The sequence below is a fragment of the Poecilia formosa genome, unplaced genomic scaffold, assembly GCF_000485575.1.
Source record: "Poecilia formosa unplaced genomic scaffold, Poecilia_formosa-5.1.2 Scaffold269, whole genome shotgun sequence".
Taxonomy (NCBI): domain Eukaryota; kingdom Metazoa; phylum Chordata; class Actinopteri; order Cyprinodontiformes; family Poeciliidae; genus Poecilia; species Poecilia formosa.
In genome coordinates, this window is record NW_006800208.1 from 609,268 (window position 1) to 625,751 (window position 16,484).

Sequence of the window (16,484 nt, forward strand, 5' to 3'; positions counted from 1 at the left end):
GTATCATTCTGAGCTTATAAACGAAATGAGTGCCAACTCTACTTCTATAAAAGAAGTTTATTGTGCAGTAGCATTGCAGGTCCATTGGAAACATGTCATTGTAGGAAATCGACATGGAGGAAAGGAAACAGTGCAAGGACTCTATGCACAGTGGAAACAGATGGAGACTCAGTGAAAAGGTTGGATGCTGGTTTGACTGACTGGTTGATCTGCTGCTGCAGAAATGAAGTCATTCAGGAAATAAACCAATGAAAATAAAGTTTTTTCATTCAAGTAAACACATATTTCCTTCAAGTTCAAAAAGTTTGGCCCAAAGCGAAATGTACAGACAATTAAGAAAAAAAACAACTGATATGTAAAACCATGAATGTAATGTCAAATAATTGTACAATTATCAATAATAAAAAAAAGGCAGTGATGTTTCGTGCATGAATGTCTTGTGAATGTGTCTTCACATCTTAAATTCAAGCTAATTTTAAAATCTCTTCTTCATTGTGGTAAAACATCACATTATTACTTTTTTCTCGTGACTAAAAAAGTAAATGACTTTACAAATCTGTGCTGTACTAAAAAATATATTCCAAAAAAAGCTCCGATATTTTCCCGACGCGTAAAAAAATATCCCAGAGTAATGTTCGATCATACGTATAAAAACATGGTGAGCGTGTTCGATGTACAGGTGAGATCATGGCAAGGCGATTCTTCAGAAGACAATCAGTGCCGTTTGTCGAGTCGAGACACCGAGCTGTGGCAGAGGTCAGAGGTCGCTATGTGTGGGCAGAAGAACGGAGGACATGGAATCGCTTCAGAGTCATCCGGATGGAGCCCAGCTCGCGGTTCAGTCTCTCCAGACGATTCTCTAAGGCCACCTGATGGAAGGAAACAGTAAAATGCTTGAAGTAACAACTTCAACCCATAAAGGAAAACGGTAAACATTGTCTTCTCCAGGTTTCAACAACTCAAATTTAAGACTTTTTAAGACCACTACGAATTTAACATTAAGATCTGTATCTCTGCAGAAATGGATAAACTTTGTCCAGCCAACTGGTGAGAAATTTGCACTTACCCATTATAGATGCAAAAAAGCTAGACAGCTAGTAAGTGTATATTAGCAGCTAGCTCTGAGTGGCATTAGTGATGTCATGAAGATGTCTGAGGTCTACTCAAAATTTTGCCAGACAGAAAGGTCCCGCGACGAAAAAAGAAAAGAAAGAATGCATTGAATATGGAAGATTAAATAGTCGTGTCAATACAAAATTTAGAACTTCTAAGTAACATATTTAAGGCCAACTTAGTATTTAAAAATGAATTCAAGACATTTTAAGGCATTAATTTAGATACATTAACTTTTTAAGCAGACATGGACACCAACATATCAATTCTCAGAATAAATAGATTAGATTAGTTTTAATATATTTTGAGAGTGGCAATCTATTTTATTATTGTGACTAAGATTTTATGATACATTTAATATTGTGCATAATGTTGCATAATACTGATGATTAAATTGTTCTTATGGGATTCTCAGTCTTATCCATATGCTTAAGCAAGAAAACCCTTAAGTGAAATATTTCACTTATTGTTTCAATACACTAATTGTTTCCAATGTTATTTTTAATATAATAAAACAGGAAATGAACTAGTAGTCCGTTTATAATTGTTTTCTGGCATCTCACCTCATCTAATCGGGTCTGCAGGCTCACTCTGCCACCTGCTCCAGGCATCCTGCTCAGAGCTGCCTCAATCTGCACACACACACACACACACAGACACACACACACTGATAAAGCAGTGAACACACTGAAACTCATTAGATCAGAATAAAGGCAGGAGGAGGGATTGAAATGAGCGACCCTATAAACCTCTTATGTAACCAGCTGAACGCGTGGTTAGAGCCGCACCTTTAAATTTATCCTTTGGAGATTAAAAAATAAAGGAACTAAGATGCATCAGACTCTCCAACACACCTGCAGTTTCTCCTGCGTCAGCTCATCAAACAGTCTTTCGGCCTCAGTCAGTGACTGGGTTCTGTCCAGGGCCAGCAGAGCCGGGTCCTCTGAGGGGTCCGGCTGCTCGGGGCCGCCGCCGTCCCTCTGCTGCTCCCAGCCCAGCTGGGTGCTTTTGTCCAGTGGCTCCATACGGCCCCAGGGCTCCGGCTCCTGGCGCTCTGAGGAAATAAAACAAATCAAATCAACAGAATCAACAGAAGAAGAATCTACATTTATAACCAGACACAAATATTAGGTTTTCAGAAAGGGCGGAGTTCCAGATGGTTAAAGGTTTCGTTTCTCAAACAAGGCGTAAAAACAAAAATAACTTAGATGTGTTCTAAAATAAATAAACATGCCCAGAATACAATAGTAGAAAACAAAATAAAGCTTTAAGCTAGCGTGTCCCGCCCACCAGGGTTTCTAGGATTTTGTGCGTTACCTTTCTCTTCTGCTGATGTGAAGTGGAGTCTCTTCCTGGGACTGCTGCTGTGGAACGAATGCCGTCTCCTGTCAGCGTGTCCGTCGCTGTGTGGACCACAACGAGACGGTTCAGTGAGTGTGTCTTAAAGCCACCTTTACAGGACTTACAGGAACAGAATGCAAACAGTATTTACAGCCATGTCATGATAACTTATTTGTGGACTAACCAGACAAAATGTGTTAAAAAGGGCAGCAATCTAACGCCTTCTGGTCAAATGCAACTTCCCAGGCTTTATGTAATGAAACCAACTGTTTTTGGGTTGGAATGCAGAAATGATAAAACAGCATCTTTTGCGAACTTGTTTTTTTGTAAATGTCGCTATAAACCCGAACTGTTCTTTACATTAAATGACGTTCCTCAAAAAAACTAAAATCAAACTGCAGCTGTCTTCATTTTGTATCATATCATGACGTTATACTCTTTCTGCCATCCTCTGTCGCCTGCATGATGTTTCATTTCTCACCTTTGGAGCAGGTGCTCCTCTCTCGGCATCAAGTGGCCAAAAGCAGTGGAGTAGTTCTCTGTGGGGCAGCGTTTAGGGCTGGACATGGCAGACAGGGGTGTGAGTAACGTCTCCCTCTTGGCTAAAAAGAAGAAGGAAGGAAGGAAGGTGGAGATGTCATGACCGCCATACAAACATGCAGATTTGGATAAATGTCCTATCTTGTAGTAAGATGAGGTTTCTACAAGTTTCACCAACTCAAATTAAAAATTTAAGACCTGAATCACGACAAATGTACAACAGAAAATTGCATATCCTGCCAATAAATCTGTTTATATCGACGGTAGCTGCAGCAAAGCTAGCTAGCTAGGTAACTTGTTTTTATTAAGTATTTATAGCAATCAGTAAAACATTAGCATAATACAAACAAAAAAAAAACATCCTAGGTTGAATTTTATACATAAAAAGTGCAGAGAAAATATAAAGAGGTTATAAGATATTACTGTAATAAATTTACAGTATTATTTGGATTATTGGATGAAGCAGTGAGATAATATCACCAATTCAAGTCTTTCATGAAAATGAAGAATAAAGGACTGTTAGTACTGAACTTTGTGATATTAGCAGCTAGCTGACGGTAGCCTCAACGGCCTCAAGTCACAGAACGCAGTGAAGACGCCTGCATGTGACTAAAATTAAAGACCACAAAACTTAAGACCTGTGATTATCATATTAAGGCCAAAATACACTTAAAAATGTGAATTTAAGACATTTTAAGGCCTTGCCAAATAAATGTAAGACTTTTTAAGGATGAACGAGTTCCTGTAAGAACTTACTTGGAGTAGCAGTAGGGATGTTTCTGTGAGCTGCAGGTGGCAGTGACGAGGACCGGTGGCCCTCGGGGGACAGACTCCTCTGAGCCCTCAGCAGGGCTGCAGTCCTGTCTGTTGCACCGCGACTTCTCAGGGCCCCACCGTCGGCCCCCATAGCTGCCGCTCCTCCTGGTTTCGCGGCCTCCGTCTCGTCCAGTACCAGGTCAGGTCGGTTCCGGACCGGATCTTTGTGTTTCCGCTCCACAAACCCAACGGTGGCCCTCTGATGGCCGACCCCTGCAGACACACAAATAAATTAAATTCACAGACCGAGCTGGTAGCAGCTGTGTTTCCTGCGCTGAGTGAAATAATAATTCTGCAGAAATTCTGTTGGACATATTTGGTGCATTTCAGGATGAAAAATGAACAAAGTGCCTCCAAGACAGTTTTACTTTTATTTGTATGTGGAAAAATACGGGAAGTAACATTGTTTACTGTGACTTTAAGAACTATTCATACACTTTAAAACTTTCCATTTTTTAACTACAATGTATTTTAATAAGATGTTATCTGACAGGCCACCAAAAAAGTGGCTCAATAGTTTTTTTTTAACCAGTGAAAATCTGAAATGTGCTTTGTTCTCTTTTGGGATCTCTGCAATTTTTATGAATTTATAGATATTTGCTGATGCAAAACAGCTGAAGTTCAGTCAGATGGGATGCAGAGAATGCATGAATGTCATTTTTCAAGTCTTCCCATTGATTCTCAATTGGATTTAGGTCAGGACTTTGACTAGGCCAAGAGTCTACGACCTGCAGCTCCAGAGCTCCGGTTGGCTCTTAATAACTTTGGACAAGATTGATAAAGAATGGAGCAACGTTTGAACATTTAAAGATAATAAACAAATGCTAGTTTGAATAGTTTTTTTTATGTCCGTAGTTTAAGGAATATTTATCAAAGTACTTTTTTGTTGTTTTTAAGTTGTAAATTGATTGTTTTGGAACATGTCCTGTGATATTTCAACATTTTATTGAAAGAAAAAATGTATTAATTCTCTCTCATGTAAACTTTATTTTATTTTAAAACCTAAAAACAAAAACAAAAATTGTTTTTCTGTTTTTCTTTCATCTAAAACTCAAAAGAAATTTCCTAGAGTAGATGTAAAAAAAAAAAAGCTATTTGGTATTAGTAAGTAGTTCAAAATCGATGACAACAACATTTCTGTTGTAGATATTTGTTCTTTTTCTTGAAGGTGACCCAATATTTGTGTTTCTAAATGAGTTTTATTCCACTGTTTTTATTGCCCCTGAGGGTCCCTGTGCAGCTGTGTGAGTGTGGGGCTCACAGGGGGCCCGGGTCTCCGTGGCTCTGGTCTCCTCCAGCTCGATCAGGGCCCTCATCATGGGCGTCAGGGGGCTGGAGCCGTCTCTCCGCCCGGCGCTCTGCTCCTGCTGTCTGCTCTGAGGCAGAGTCTGCTCACACTCAGGTGGAGACGCACACCTGCACACCAGAAAGCGAACCGTTCACACTCACGCCCAGGTCCGGCTTTAACGCCGTGCCCCCGACTCTAAACACACACCTCCAGCTGCCGCCAGAGGAAGAGACGTCCACAGACGACATGTCGTTTATCGGGTAGGGAGATCGCTTGTGAGCGTTTGATTGGCTGGTCTGAGTTAGCTGGGAGTTTCTGCCGCCGTTCGGTTGGTCAGACCTCCTCCAGGTGACGTCCGGCTCTACTTTACCTTTGCTGGGTGACAGCAGCAAGTCGGGATGGTGGAAGAGACTGCAGACATATTCAGGACAGTCATTCACTCTGGTTAGTAAGGAAGTGTTACAAACTTTTCTCCTCTCAGACACTGAAACGCTGCGGCTTTAACTGTGAACAACATTTGAAGAGCTCACCCTGCCCCTGAAGGCTGGGCGTTACTGTGGGGGGCGTAGCGGACCCGGGCCTGGTTCTCGTGCTCCAGCTGCAGCACCTGGGACTCCAGCTTTGAGACGACTCTAGGAGAGATTTACAGAGATGGACGTGGTCATGAATACAGCAGGAAACACCCTCAGGTAATCTGGGTTTATGTGTGGGGAATGACGCAAGTAAGAGTAGAAAAGTATTTGGTAAAAAGGATAAAAGGATACTCCAGTACTGATTAAATGGTTAGAATAAAAAAATCAATCAAATTAAATCATCAGATGGACCAAAACATAATGTGATGTGGAAACTTTGGTGTTTTAAGGACCAAAGTGAAAGTAATTCATATTAATAACATAATCACGAAATAACAAAAGCTGCATTCCCATTTACCATATAATTGCATAAATTGGATTTACAAAAATAATTTTGATTAATGGACACACGCCTATTTAGAAAAAAACTAACATTTTTAATAAAGTTTTTGCGCTAGGTTGAGGTGGTTTTTAGATTTTATCGAAATGAGTGTAATTTGCAAAACTGCAATGCAAACTATTTTCATGTCATACAAGTCACGTGATCAACAACCGCATGTTACTACTGGAGGAAACAACAAAGAAGATAACAGGAAGTGGTAGTAGAATTGATTTTGAATGAATTATCATATGAACAAACTTACCGATTTTAATTACCTTTCTTATTTAATGGAAACACTGCAGTGTAAAATTGTTTTTTTTTTCCAACATGAGCAGAAATGGACAAAGGTTTGCAAACATTTGTAATGGAAATGTGGCTGAAATCAGGCAAAAGAGACACTTTTCCAAATCAGTTTCTTTAAATACAAAATATATGAAACCTTAATGAAAACTACAGATGTGTGCCTGATAACTATTTTGGTTAAAACATTATTGTTCTTCATTCAGTGAAGTTACTCGTAGGGGACAGAGTATACAGAAATGTTACTTGAGTAAGAGTAGTGAAACGCCATAATAAAATTACTCAAGTAAAAGCAAAAAGTACAAGTAAAAACACTACTAAAACTACATGTTTTCCAAAAAGTTAAAAATGTAGCTAGTTACTGCCCAACTCTGCATACATCTTAATTTTGTAGAAGTCAAAATTAATTGGATTATATATTTTTTAAAAAGTTACAAAATCTAACCAGTATGTGTTACCTCTTCAGCTCAGATATCTGATCGTTTGCATCGACTAGCTTGCTCTCTGCTGACACCAGGTTGTTCTGTAGGAACAAAAACAGAAGTAGCACCTGAAGTTAGCGAAATGTGACTTTACCTGTGTGGAACTTAATGCCATGTTAAAGGATGAGGTTTGTAATGACATATATGAGACAGATGACATTAAATCTGCCTAGCTGCGTCGCTATCACATGACCAAACAAAACCACATAAAACCCAAACAAACAGCAACATTACGGAAATAAACATCAACTATTATTATTAGTCCTGTCTCACTTATGGGATTGATGCCAATATTAAAACAAAAAGACAAATATCGGCTGATACTGAGGTTAATGAAGATGTGACATAATGTTACAATACCAGAGGAAATGACTTTACCTTTGCTGCTTCGTGTTCCTTCATCAGAGAGTCGTATTCCTTCAGTAGCTGAGGGGAAGAAAGTGAAGTGTTGTAAATTATGGCTGCCAGTTAACAGTTGTACAAAAAAACTATTAAATTCTTCCACTGGTGTAAAAACCTTGTCATTTTTTTCTGTCTTTATCAAACATTTATTATTCAGGGTATCACTAAACTTCACACAGTAACTGTATTTAATCATATCTTCGCATTTATTGATATTTATTGAGGCTCCCTCTGCTCAGTGGACAAAAAAAACAAGTAAAATTAACAATTATCTCAAACATGGCGGTTTCGTTTTTGAAAACGAATTCTAATATTAAAATGATATATCAGAATTCTTATCCAAATAAAAAAAATTATCACAATAATAAATGATAAAACAATACAATAAACGCCCACCTTTAATATTTACTCAATCATTTAGAAGAAAAAAGGGTTTTTGGTTTGAAAATGTTTATTTTGTTGCTATATATAGCAACAAAATAAACTACAATTTAATTGTAATTTATTTTTCTTTAAAAAAATAAATTACAATTAAATGTGATTCATTTCTATTAATTAACCCTGCAGTTAACTCAATCAGAAGTTTGCTACTATTGTTTACATGATATCTGATCTTTACGGACTCTGTCAGACTCACATCCTGCAGCATCTTGTACTCCCTCTCCCTCCTGGCCTCCTTGTCGTCTGCCTCCCTGCAGGCTTTCTGCGCCGCCTCCTCCAGTTGACGCACGCGGCTCTTTAAGCGAGCCGCCAGGATGTCTTTCTCTTTGGCTGAGCGTTTGCTCTCTTCCAGCCGCTGCTGCAGGGAGTTCACGGCGGCTCCGGCCACGGCGTAGCGCTCCGGCCATTCGGCCTGTGAAAACAAAGTCACTCGTATTCAAAAGCTGCCCAAAAACGATGCCTGAACATCGGCATAGCTTCCTCTGTTCGGCCTGCTAGCTTCTTGCTATCTCTGCTTTGCTTGTTTAGGAAATTATGATAAGTTCCCTCAAGGTAATGAGCTGCAAATTTTGTATGAAAATGTTTTTGCAGATACCAGGTGTTTCTCCAGCAACATGTTTGTTGCCTCCAGTTCCTGGATGCGACCTGTTGCCTCAGCCAGAGCTTTTTCTAGATGTTTGCACCTGCAGATAAACAACAGGATGAATAAAATGAATCTAAACTGTAAACATTTATCATTAACAATGCTAATCCCTTTATACATGTTCTCAAATGCATCTAAAAAAACTTATACTTTTGGCTTTTGCTCGTTTTTCTGGCTATTTTATGTTTCTGCTGACCTTATCTGGTTTGCAACAAGGCAAAAAACACGGGCGTGTGAATGACTGCAAACCTCTCTGTCAGGGCCTGATTGCTCTTCTCTAGATCCTGAGGCAGATCTCGGAGTTTGAGTTTGTCTCGCAGGATCTGGATCTCAGACTCGTAGTAGGCCTTCAGATCAGCGATGTGTCGCGAGTGTTTCTCTCTGAGGTTCTGCCGCAGTCTGGGGGGGAAAAGGGAAGGAAAAAAGAAACTTGAGTCACTTTCATGTTATAACAAGGCGCAAAACTTATTAAAGCAAGAATTCTGTACCCAGTTAAACCAGAAACCTTCATGTTATAACAAGACGAGTTTTATGTCTTGCAATAACAACAAATATAAGTTTTATATCTCGCTTTAACGAGAAACTTCTTCTTTATATTAAGATTTTAAAAAACGCTCCTCTGACAGTTTACGAACTTTAAAAAGGCAAAAGAAGGGATCACTGTGACCTTTTTTATTTAAATGAGAACACATTTCATTTAAATAAAGGCCAATAAAACAAAACTCGTTAAAACGAGAAAACCTTCTCGTTTTAACGAATTTTGTATGTCGTTACATCCAGAAACTCTCATGCTACAGCGACATAAAACTTCTGAAACCAAGAAACTTTCTTGTTTTAACAAGAAACTGTCAGAGGGACAAGATAAAAAAAAATACACACCTCTGACAAATTTAGGTTATAAAGAGACAGAAAACTCATCATGACAATGTTTTCTCGCTTTTGTGTCTCATACCCAGAAACCTTCTCGTTATGAAATATAACACTCGTAAAAATGAGAAACTTTGTCGTTATAGCAAGACATATTTCTCACTATGATGAGAAACTTTTTGCTATAGCAAAAATATAAAAATACACCTGTGACAGTTTACAATCATAAAAAGGCATTCCTCTGATGTTTCCTATTTAAAACTGGGAACATATTTTGATTATAACAAGATATAAAACTCGTACAAACAAGAAATATTCTTGTTTTATTGCTATAACGACAAACATTTTTTTCTATAGCAAGTTACAAATACTTGTAACTTGATTGTTTACAAGTTTAGTGTAAGTTTACAAGCTTGGTGACTGCTGAAATCAGGCAGTGAATATTTTCTACAAGGTGTCTGTAACATCAGACTCACAGAGACAGGACGACGGGGTCCTCCAGGGACGAAGCTCTGTCCATGTGCGGACTGGCTGACGGCGGTTGCCCGCCTCCAGGGGCGGCGCCGGGCTTCAGGGTGCTGGTGTAGGTGCGGCTCCCCTCTTCCTCGCTGGCTAACGGCGCACTCGCCCTGCGCTGCTGGCTGCTTTCTCTGACCGCCAGTGACGGATTCCCTTGAGAACTTTGAGTCTTAGCTGGAGGTTGTCCAACAGCTGAAGCGCTGGACACGTCAGAGACGCAGTCGGTGTCTCCAGGACGGGGGCTGCCCTCCGCCATGCTGTCGGGGGTCATAGAGGTCCCCAGTCTGGGGTAGGGGTGTGGCGGAGGGGCAAACGACGGGCTGCTGAAGTGAGAAGGTGAAGTGAAGCCAGATGTTCGATCCGACTGCTGCGTGCCGGCTGCCGGATCCAACGTCAGCACCTTAGCAACGGAGATATGAGGTTAGCAACGGACCGAGTCGGATCGTTTTCTACAAAAGTCAAAAGTTTAGAAGAGGTAAAAACAGATTTGGGTCTCTGAATGAAAAGACAGACCTGTGGTGACAGAGGGCTGGATGTGACAGAACCTTCCCAGTCGGTTTGTTTACAGTCTTTATGTTTGTTCTGGTAGATTTCTCTGAGGGACAGCCGTGGCTCCTGGGATGGAGTTTGCTGGAGACACACAACCATCCTCAGCTTTTAATCCAATTCAACTTTTTCACAAAAACACTGTCATTGCAACGTTTTTACATTCTTTAAGGATGTAAAAATTAACTGAGTAAAAACATGAAAAGTTTTGAAGTGCTCTAAAGCACACTAATCATCTTTATTTCATTTGTTTTGCTACAAAACCAGATGTAGTTATGATTATTTAATTTCCCTTTGGGATTAATAAAGTATTTTTGAATTTGAATTGAATTGAATCATTGTCTTCGGTTAACAATTGCTACACAAACATTTGCAAGAAAAAAAAAAAACTTGGAAATTTCTGAGTTTCAAAAGTCGATTTTGTTTTTTTTACTTTTGAAACTCTGAGATTTTCAAGTTTTTCCCAGAAAAATTTCCGAGATTAATCTCAAAATTTCTGTTTTTTTCTATAAAATGTTCAACTTTTCAAACTCTGAAATTTTCTTGATTTTTATTCTAATGAATTTCTGAGATTAATCTCAAAATGTATTTATTTTTTTCTAAAAACTTTTCAAACTTTGTTTTGCCTGTCCCCCAGTTTTCCTATATACAACGGCCCTGATACGCTGTGGTACATAGCACTGATGTAGAGATCTGAATCTTCTTTATCTGAAGGTGTGTTTTGGCGCCACCTTCTGACTGGTACTATTATTGTCCCCGTCAGCACATACAGTCAACATATGAGCGTCATGCGGCTCTTTTACGGGGCAGAAACAGACATCGACGTTTACGTGGCGTAGGACAGCCAGGTGGACTGGGAGGTTTGAATTTGGCTGAATGTGACTGAGCTGGTGACTCACAAGACTCATGGAAGCCTCTTGCAGAAGGAGATACGCTCCGCTGTCAAAGCTGTCCGGAAGGGGCCGATACAGATCGCATTCGTTCAGACGCCAGTAAGTCAGACCTGAGACAGACACAATGAAAAGTCTGTAGAGTGCTTTTTCACATTATTCATCCATTCATTTGCATGTTTATGTCAGTGTAGGCCACTACACCGACATAAACATGTCGGTGTAGTGGCCTACACTACACTACTGATACTACACTGGTTGAAGTTCCAAAAACTGGAACTTCAACCAGTTCCAGTTATTAGTGTGTCGCCAAATTACACAGTTCAATCCTGCAAAATGTCATGCAAAATCAGCAGACCTCCACATTACTTTGCAGTAATGTGAGTTCCTCAAGTTTTTCTGAAGAACGGTTAAAAAGTTTGAGTTTAAGTGATGATAACTCCAACCTGCAGGTGGCAGTGTTTTCTTTTACGACACTGTTGCGTCAGTCTTACTTGGTGTCAAGTTATAGTCCGCAATCAATACGGCAAGCAACAAAAAGTTACATTTAACGTCACACATAGATGCAAATGTTGCAAAATTCCTTGCAAATATTATTTTAAATATCAGAAAAAAAAACAGACAAATTCTGGACAGACTGAAAAATGTGAAAAGATTTTCAATATTATTTTATTTTTAAGAAATACTTATCGAATGCAGATTATTATTCATGGAGTCTGCAGGAGACGCAGAACGATCCTCAGCTTTTGATTCGGCTAATGATGAATTAGCTGAATTAATTTGTCATTAGTTGACAATTTAATTAGTTGACTGGCCAGAATAAATTCTGGCACAACCGGCCCTTTAGGAAGATTTATGACCTCCATTTGGCCCAAAATGAGGATGAGTTTGACCTCCTGGTGTGGGCCAGTCTAAAGTACTGAGCAGTACTATAAACCGTAAATACACTGAGCATCACTCTTGATCTGAAAATATATCCATGATTCACACTGCTACTGATGCTCTCTACTGACCTATAATATGATCATAAATGAGATTTTATTCAGTGTCAAAGGAACATAAGACTGCTTTAAGAATCAAATCAAAACTATTGTTATCAGACAGTGTGAAATATTATTATGGTCGCCTCAGGAGTGTATCAATAACTACAGAAGATGAAAACTAAAGTGCATGGTTCCTTTGGCCTCGTCTTTTCTTCTTTTTTTAATTGAAGTCTGTGAATTACCTGAAGCCTCTGACATCAGGCTGTCACTGCGCCGCAGAGGGAAAGAGCTGGATGACAGCCCGGCTGATCGATGCTGAAACACAACGGAGATAAGTGGATGGGACTCAGGAGCAAGAAAAAATGGTTAGAGCAACCAAAACAGACAAAACTACTACAAATGTTGGTCCTAGAAGGTGAGCTGTTAAAATACCTGGTCGTGAGAATCTGGTTTCTCCAGCAGACTCTGCTTGCTGTGAGGTAACTCCTGGTAGTCTGAGGTTTGTGCTATGCCGATTCCTGCCTTTGTCTTCCTGGCTCTGAGTTTCTGCCTCTGGGCCCAGGAGGTCAGCTGCTGGCTGCTGCTGCCAAAAAGATGGAGAATACGCTTTATTTTTAACTAAAAACATGCAACTTCATTCTCCATTTCCCCAATCTAACAAATACAAGATGAATTCCATAAAATGATGCAGGTACAGCAGCAACACGTTGATATAATAATTTGTGGTACATTCTGTGACAAACCCAACTTCAACCAGTTCCAGTTATTAGCATGAAGAAACCTGCCCACATGGAGCTCATGCGTCCTGTGCTCATTTACTGGCCACCACAGTTGGAAGCTGCAGCTCATAGGTGGAGCTTTGTCCTTGGAGGCGGGCCTAGGCCCCTTCAACCGTTTTGCACAGCTGAACGGTTGCCACGGGACATTAAAGGACTCAAACATGCATTAAAGAATCAAATCAACACTCCAGGAATGTTTAACACTGATGTAAAGTGCAAAAACATTAACTTTCCATGATGCTGCCCCTTTAACAGGTTAAAGTTTGGACATACCTGGACGTTTTCTGCTGGTACACAGATGGAATAGGTTCATTGACGGCGTTGGGCCGCTCACTGGAGAAGTCCTGCTGGTACTCTGCCAGAGTCGTCTGCATGTCTTCCTGGAGGATGCTAGTCCACCTGTGCTTCCGCCCGGCGTCGCCGTCCTCCCCGTCTTCATCAGGAGTCACCCCGGGTTCGAAGCCAGTCTCCCACAGTGTTCCATAGCCGCTGCTGAGCACCGTGGTGGTCCGCTCCTCCCCCTGGTTGGCGGTCTCCAGCCCGGGAGGCGGAGGGGACGGGGTGCTGAAGGGTGTGAGGATGGGGGCTCCCAGGCTCTCGTTGTCACTTGGCACGTTTTTGGGAAGCGGGCGTTCACTGGAGATGATGGAGAAGATGCAGTCTTTAGCATCTGGGGACGTTTTGGTGATGGAGGGGAACTCCGTCTGCGGCTGACCGCTGCTGGTCTGGCGGTTCTGGAGCTGAACCAGGGCCTTAATCTCATCCTGAATCAACTAAACAAAATAAACAAAAAACAAAAAAAAACAAGATATTTAAAAAGGAGAAGAAAAAAATTTTATCACATGAAAGAACTCGATAGCATACGTTTCCTTACCTGTATTTGGCACTGATATTGTTCTTGCTGAGCAAGTATTTGCTCTTGGTATTGCTTTTCAACCAGCTGAAACAAATGCAACCATCGACCCTGATGAAGACAAAAACCGTTTGACAAACAATCAGTTTGTAACTTGAACTTTTAAACGGTTAATCTTGTTTAGTGTTAATATTTCCTAACTTCAAAGGTACACAGCTTCTAAAGTTTTCCCTTGTAATATTTTAAGCTGCCACTTCATCCAAATGCTCTAAAAAGAACAAAATGTCTGGCAAACATTGTTAGAAGCCAAACTGTAAGGAGCAACTATTGCAATGGAACGATAAACCAGTTAGAATTCAATTATTCAGAGGAAGCAGAAAAATCTGATACGGGTTTGTTTTCTATTATGGGCTGTTGAAAAAAAGGAGGAGTACGTTTCTGCTGAAAAACTCAAAAATTTGGTGATTAGATCTCAGAAATTGTCTTGAAAGGCAAGAAAATTTCTGAGTTTGAAAAGTCAAAACAATTGCAAGGAAAAACTAATTTTGAGATTAACCTCAGAAATGCTCAAGAAAAGGTAAACATGGAAATTTCTGTGTTTCAAAAGTGAAACATTTTCAAGTTTTGAAACAAAGTTTTTTCAAGAAAATTTCTGAGATTAATCTCAATATTTTTTTCTAGCAAATTGAAAATTTCTGCATTTTTTTCTTATGAATTTTCAACTTTTGGGGCTCATAAATTTCCTTGATTTTTCTAAAAAAATTTCTGAGACTAATCTCAAATTCTTTTTGTGTTTTGGCAGAAATTTACACCTCATTTTTCCCCCATCTACAACGGCCCTCAGACGCCATCATAGTTTTCACACACTAACACTGAGGAAGTCATTTGGATTTAAAATCTCCAAAGTTGCTATTCACATTATGAATATCTCTGAGCACCGTAAGAGGTCTCTGTTTCTGAAAGCAGGTGTTGGGACTCTTCGTTTTGTGTTCATATTAATTAATGTAATGCATTTGAATTCCTTTGCAATATTAACCAACCCTGGATTTTCTTGACATGTTATTAGAAGGCTGGGTAAAAGAACTTCCATTTATTTTTGCAAACATCCTTTCTCTGCAACGTTTCTTATATCTTGTATTTACTGTTGGCTCCAGTAAATATAAATTAAAATGGATAAGGGGCAACAAAAAAACACGTAAAGCAACCATGTAAAGGGTTGTGTTATAATTGTTAGAACCATGCAGCAGACTAAATGTGACTTGTTTTCAGAAATAACACCAGTTCACATGATGCATCCTTGTTGGTCTCAACAGACTGAGAACAGTCATCCTTCCACACAATTTTACCTTATGGCTTGGATATCAGCCGTTCATTGAAGAATCTAGCTGAGGAATCTTCACGGTAAATAAGGAGACACAAAATACACACTAAAAAAAAGTTTAAAAATCAAACATTTACTTTGAGACAGAAAAAATTAAAACTCGTGAAAGTGCAACGTATAAATAAATCACAAGGTTTTCTTCAAAGCAAATTGTTAAAGTGTATTTCTCTGATAGAAAAAATGCCCATCAACAACAGAAACCCAATACCAGGTATGACTGATTTTGTAGTGAATGTAAAAGCAGAATGTAACTACTCATTTCTTAAGAAAAAAATGAAATACTTCTGAAATTAATATGTCAAATGAATGTTCAACGCAGAAGAAAAAAGATGGAGTAAACACTGCTACTTCCCCCAAAGAGCTGGAATGCAGTGGAAGTGAGTTTGTTTCATGAGAGGAAACAGGGCAAAAAGGCAGATTTTCATGGTTTACCCTCAACTGTTTACCAAATAATGAAAAGCAATCATATCAGTGGCAAAATAATAGAGCAAAAAAGTGGCTTGTGGATAAACTCCATTAGCAGCTCGTTCCCCCAGACACCGAGTTTAAAGGGATAGTGACCTGCTAAGAACAATCACTTCAGGTTGAACTGAACTGCGTCAGTGTTTCCCCTGCGCATCACTTCCTGTGTATGAAAACTTCAGCTGCAGTGTGGTGCTGTACCAGTACTATGGGCTCTCTGCAGATGTGTGTGCATGTGTGTGTGTCTGCAGAACTGACAGGTGCGATCCACAGAAAAAACTAAAAGTGACAGCTCAGAGGCGAGGCTGTCGGCTGCAGAAGAACAACTGCTAAAGCAGCAGTTCCTGGCTTCACTTCAGACAGCACCAGCGTGTGCTTAGGACCTCATTTACATACTGTCTGTGTAGTTTTATCTTTCAGGCTGTGTGATTAACTCCCACCTCACAGTCCTTCCAGATCTCTGGGTCTGTTTCTCCGCTGCTCTGAATCTCCTGCACCAAGGCCCTCAGGGTCTCCAGGGAGCTCGGGTTGATGAATGGCAGCGTCTTCCCATGCTCAAATGCTTCATCTGTGCTCAGACAGAGGTTCCTACGACAACATTACACTGAAATTACTTATAAGATACAGGAAAGCAAATTTAAAAGACAGACTAAGGCTTTTCTGGTATCATTTTTCTTTGCAAAATGATACAAAGAATAAAAAAAGGCAAAGAAAATTTTAAGAAATGAAAAATATTACAACCGTGGTAAGGATATGTCTTATAATCAAGATTCTCATTTAATGCGAATATTTACAAACTGTTACACCAACACCAAGTATAGGATATATCAAAACATTGCTCAAGCAAGAAAATACGACTGTCTATTAGAAAAAAAGGAGAGTAA

General features: G+C 39.7%; 1 protein-coding gene across 1 annotated transcript; it reads right to left on the minus strand.

Annotated features, from left to right (window-relative positions):
* Nucleotides 1-42: 42 nt before the first annotated feature.
* LOC103151036 (M-phase phosphoprotein 9-like) lies at nt 43-16,199 on the minus strand (the record flags this gene model as incomplete). Its single annotated transcript, XM_016681099.1, has 22 exons — nt 43-869; nt 1,677-1,745; nt 1,968-2,167; nt 2,431-2,516; nt 2,936-3,056; nt 3,751-4,023; nt 5,072-5,226; nt 5,306-5,509; nt 5,629-5,730; nt 6,811-6,875; nt 7,213-7,260; nt 7,874-8,089; nt 8,273-8,360; nt 8,570-8,719; nt 9,664-10,106; nt 10,220-10,336; nt 11,152-11,255; nt 12,368-12,440; nt 12,558-12,708; nt 13,178-13,677; nt 13,779-13,868; nt 16,041-16,199. Coding segments are annotated over 22 exons (3,516 nt in total), but the record flags the coding sequence as incomplete, so codon positions are not given.
* Nucleotides 16,200-16,484: the final 285 nt, after the last annotated feature.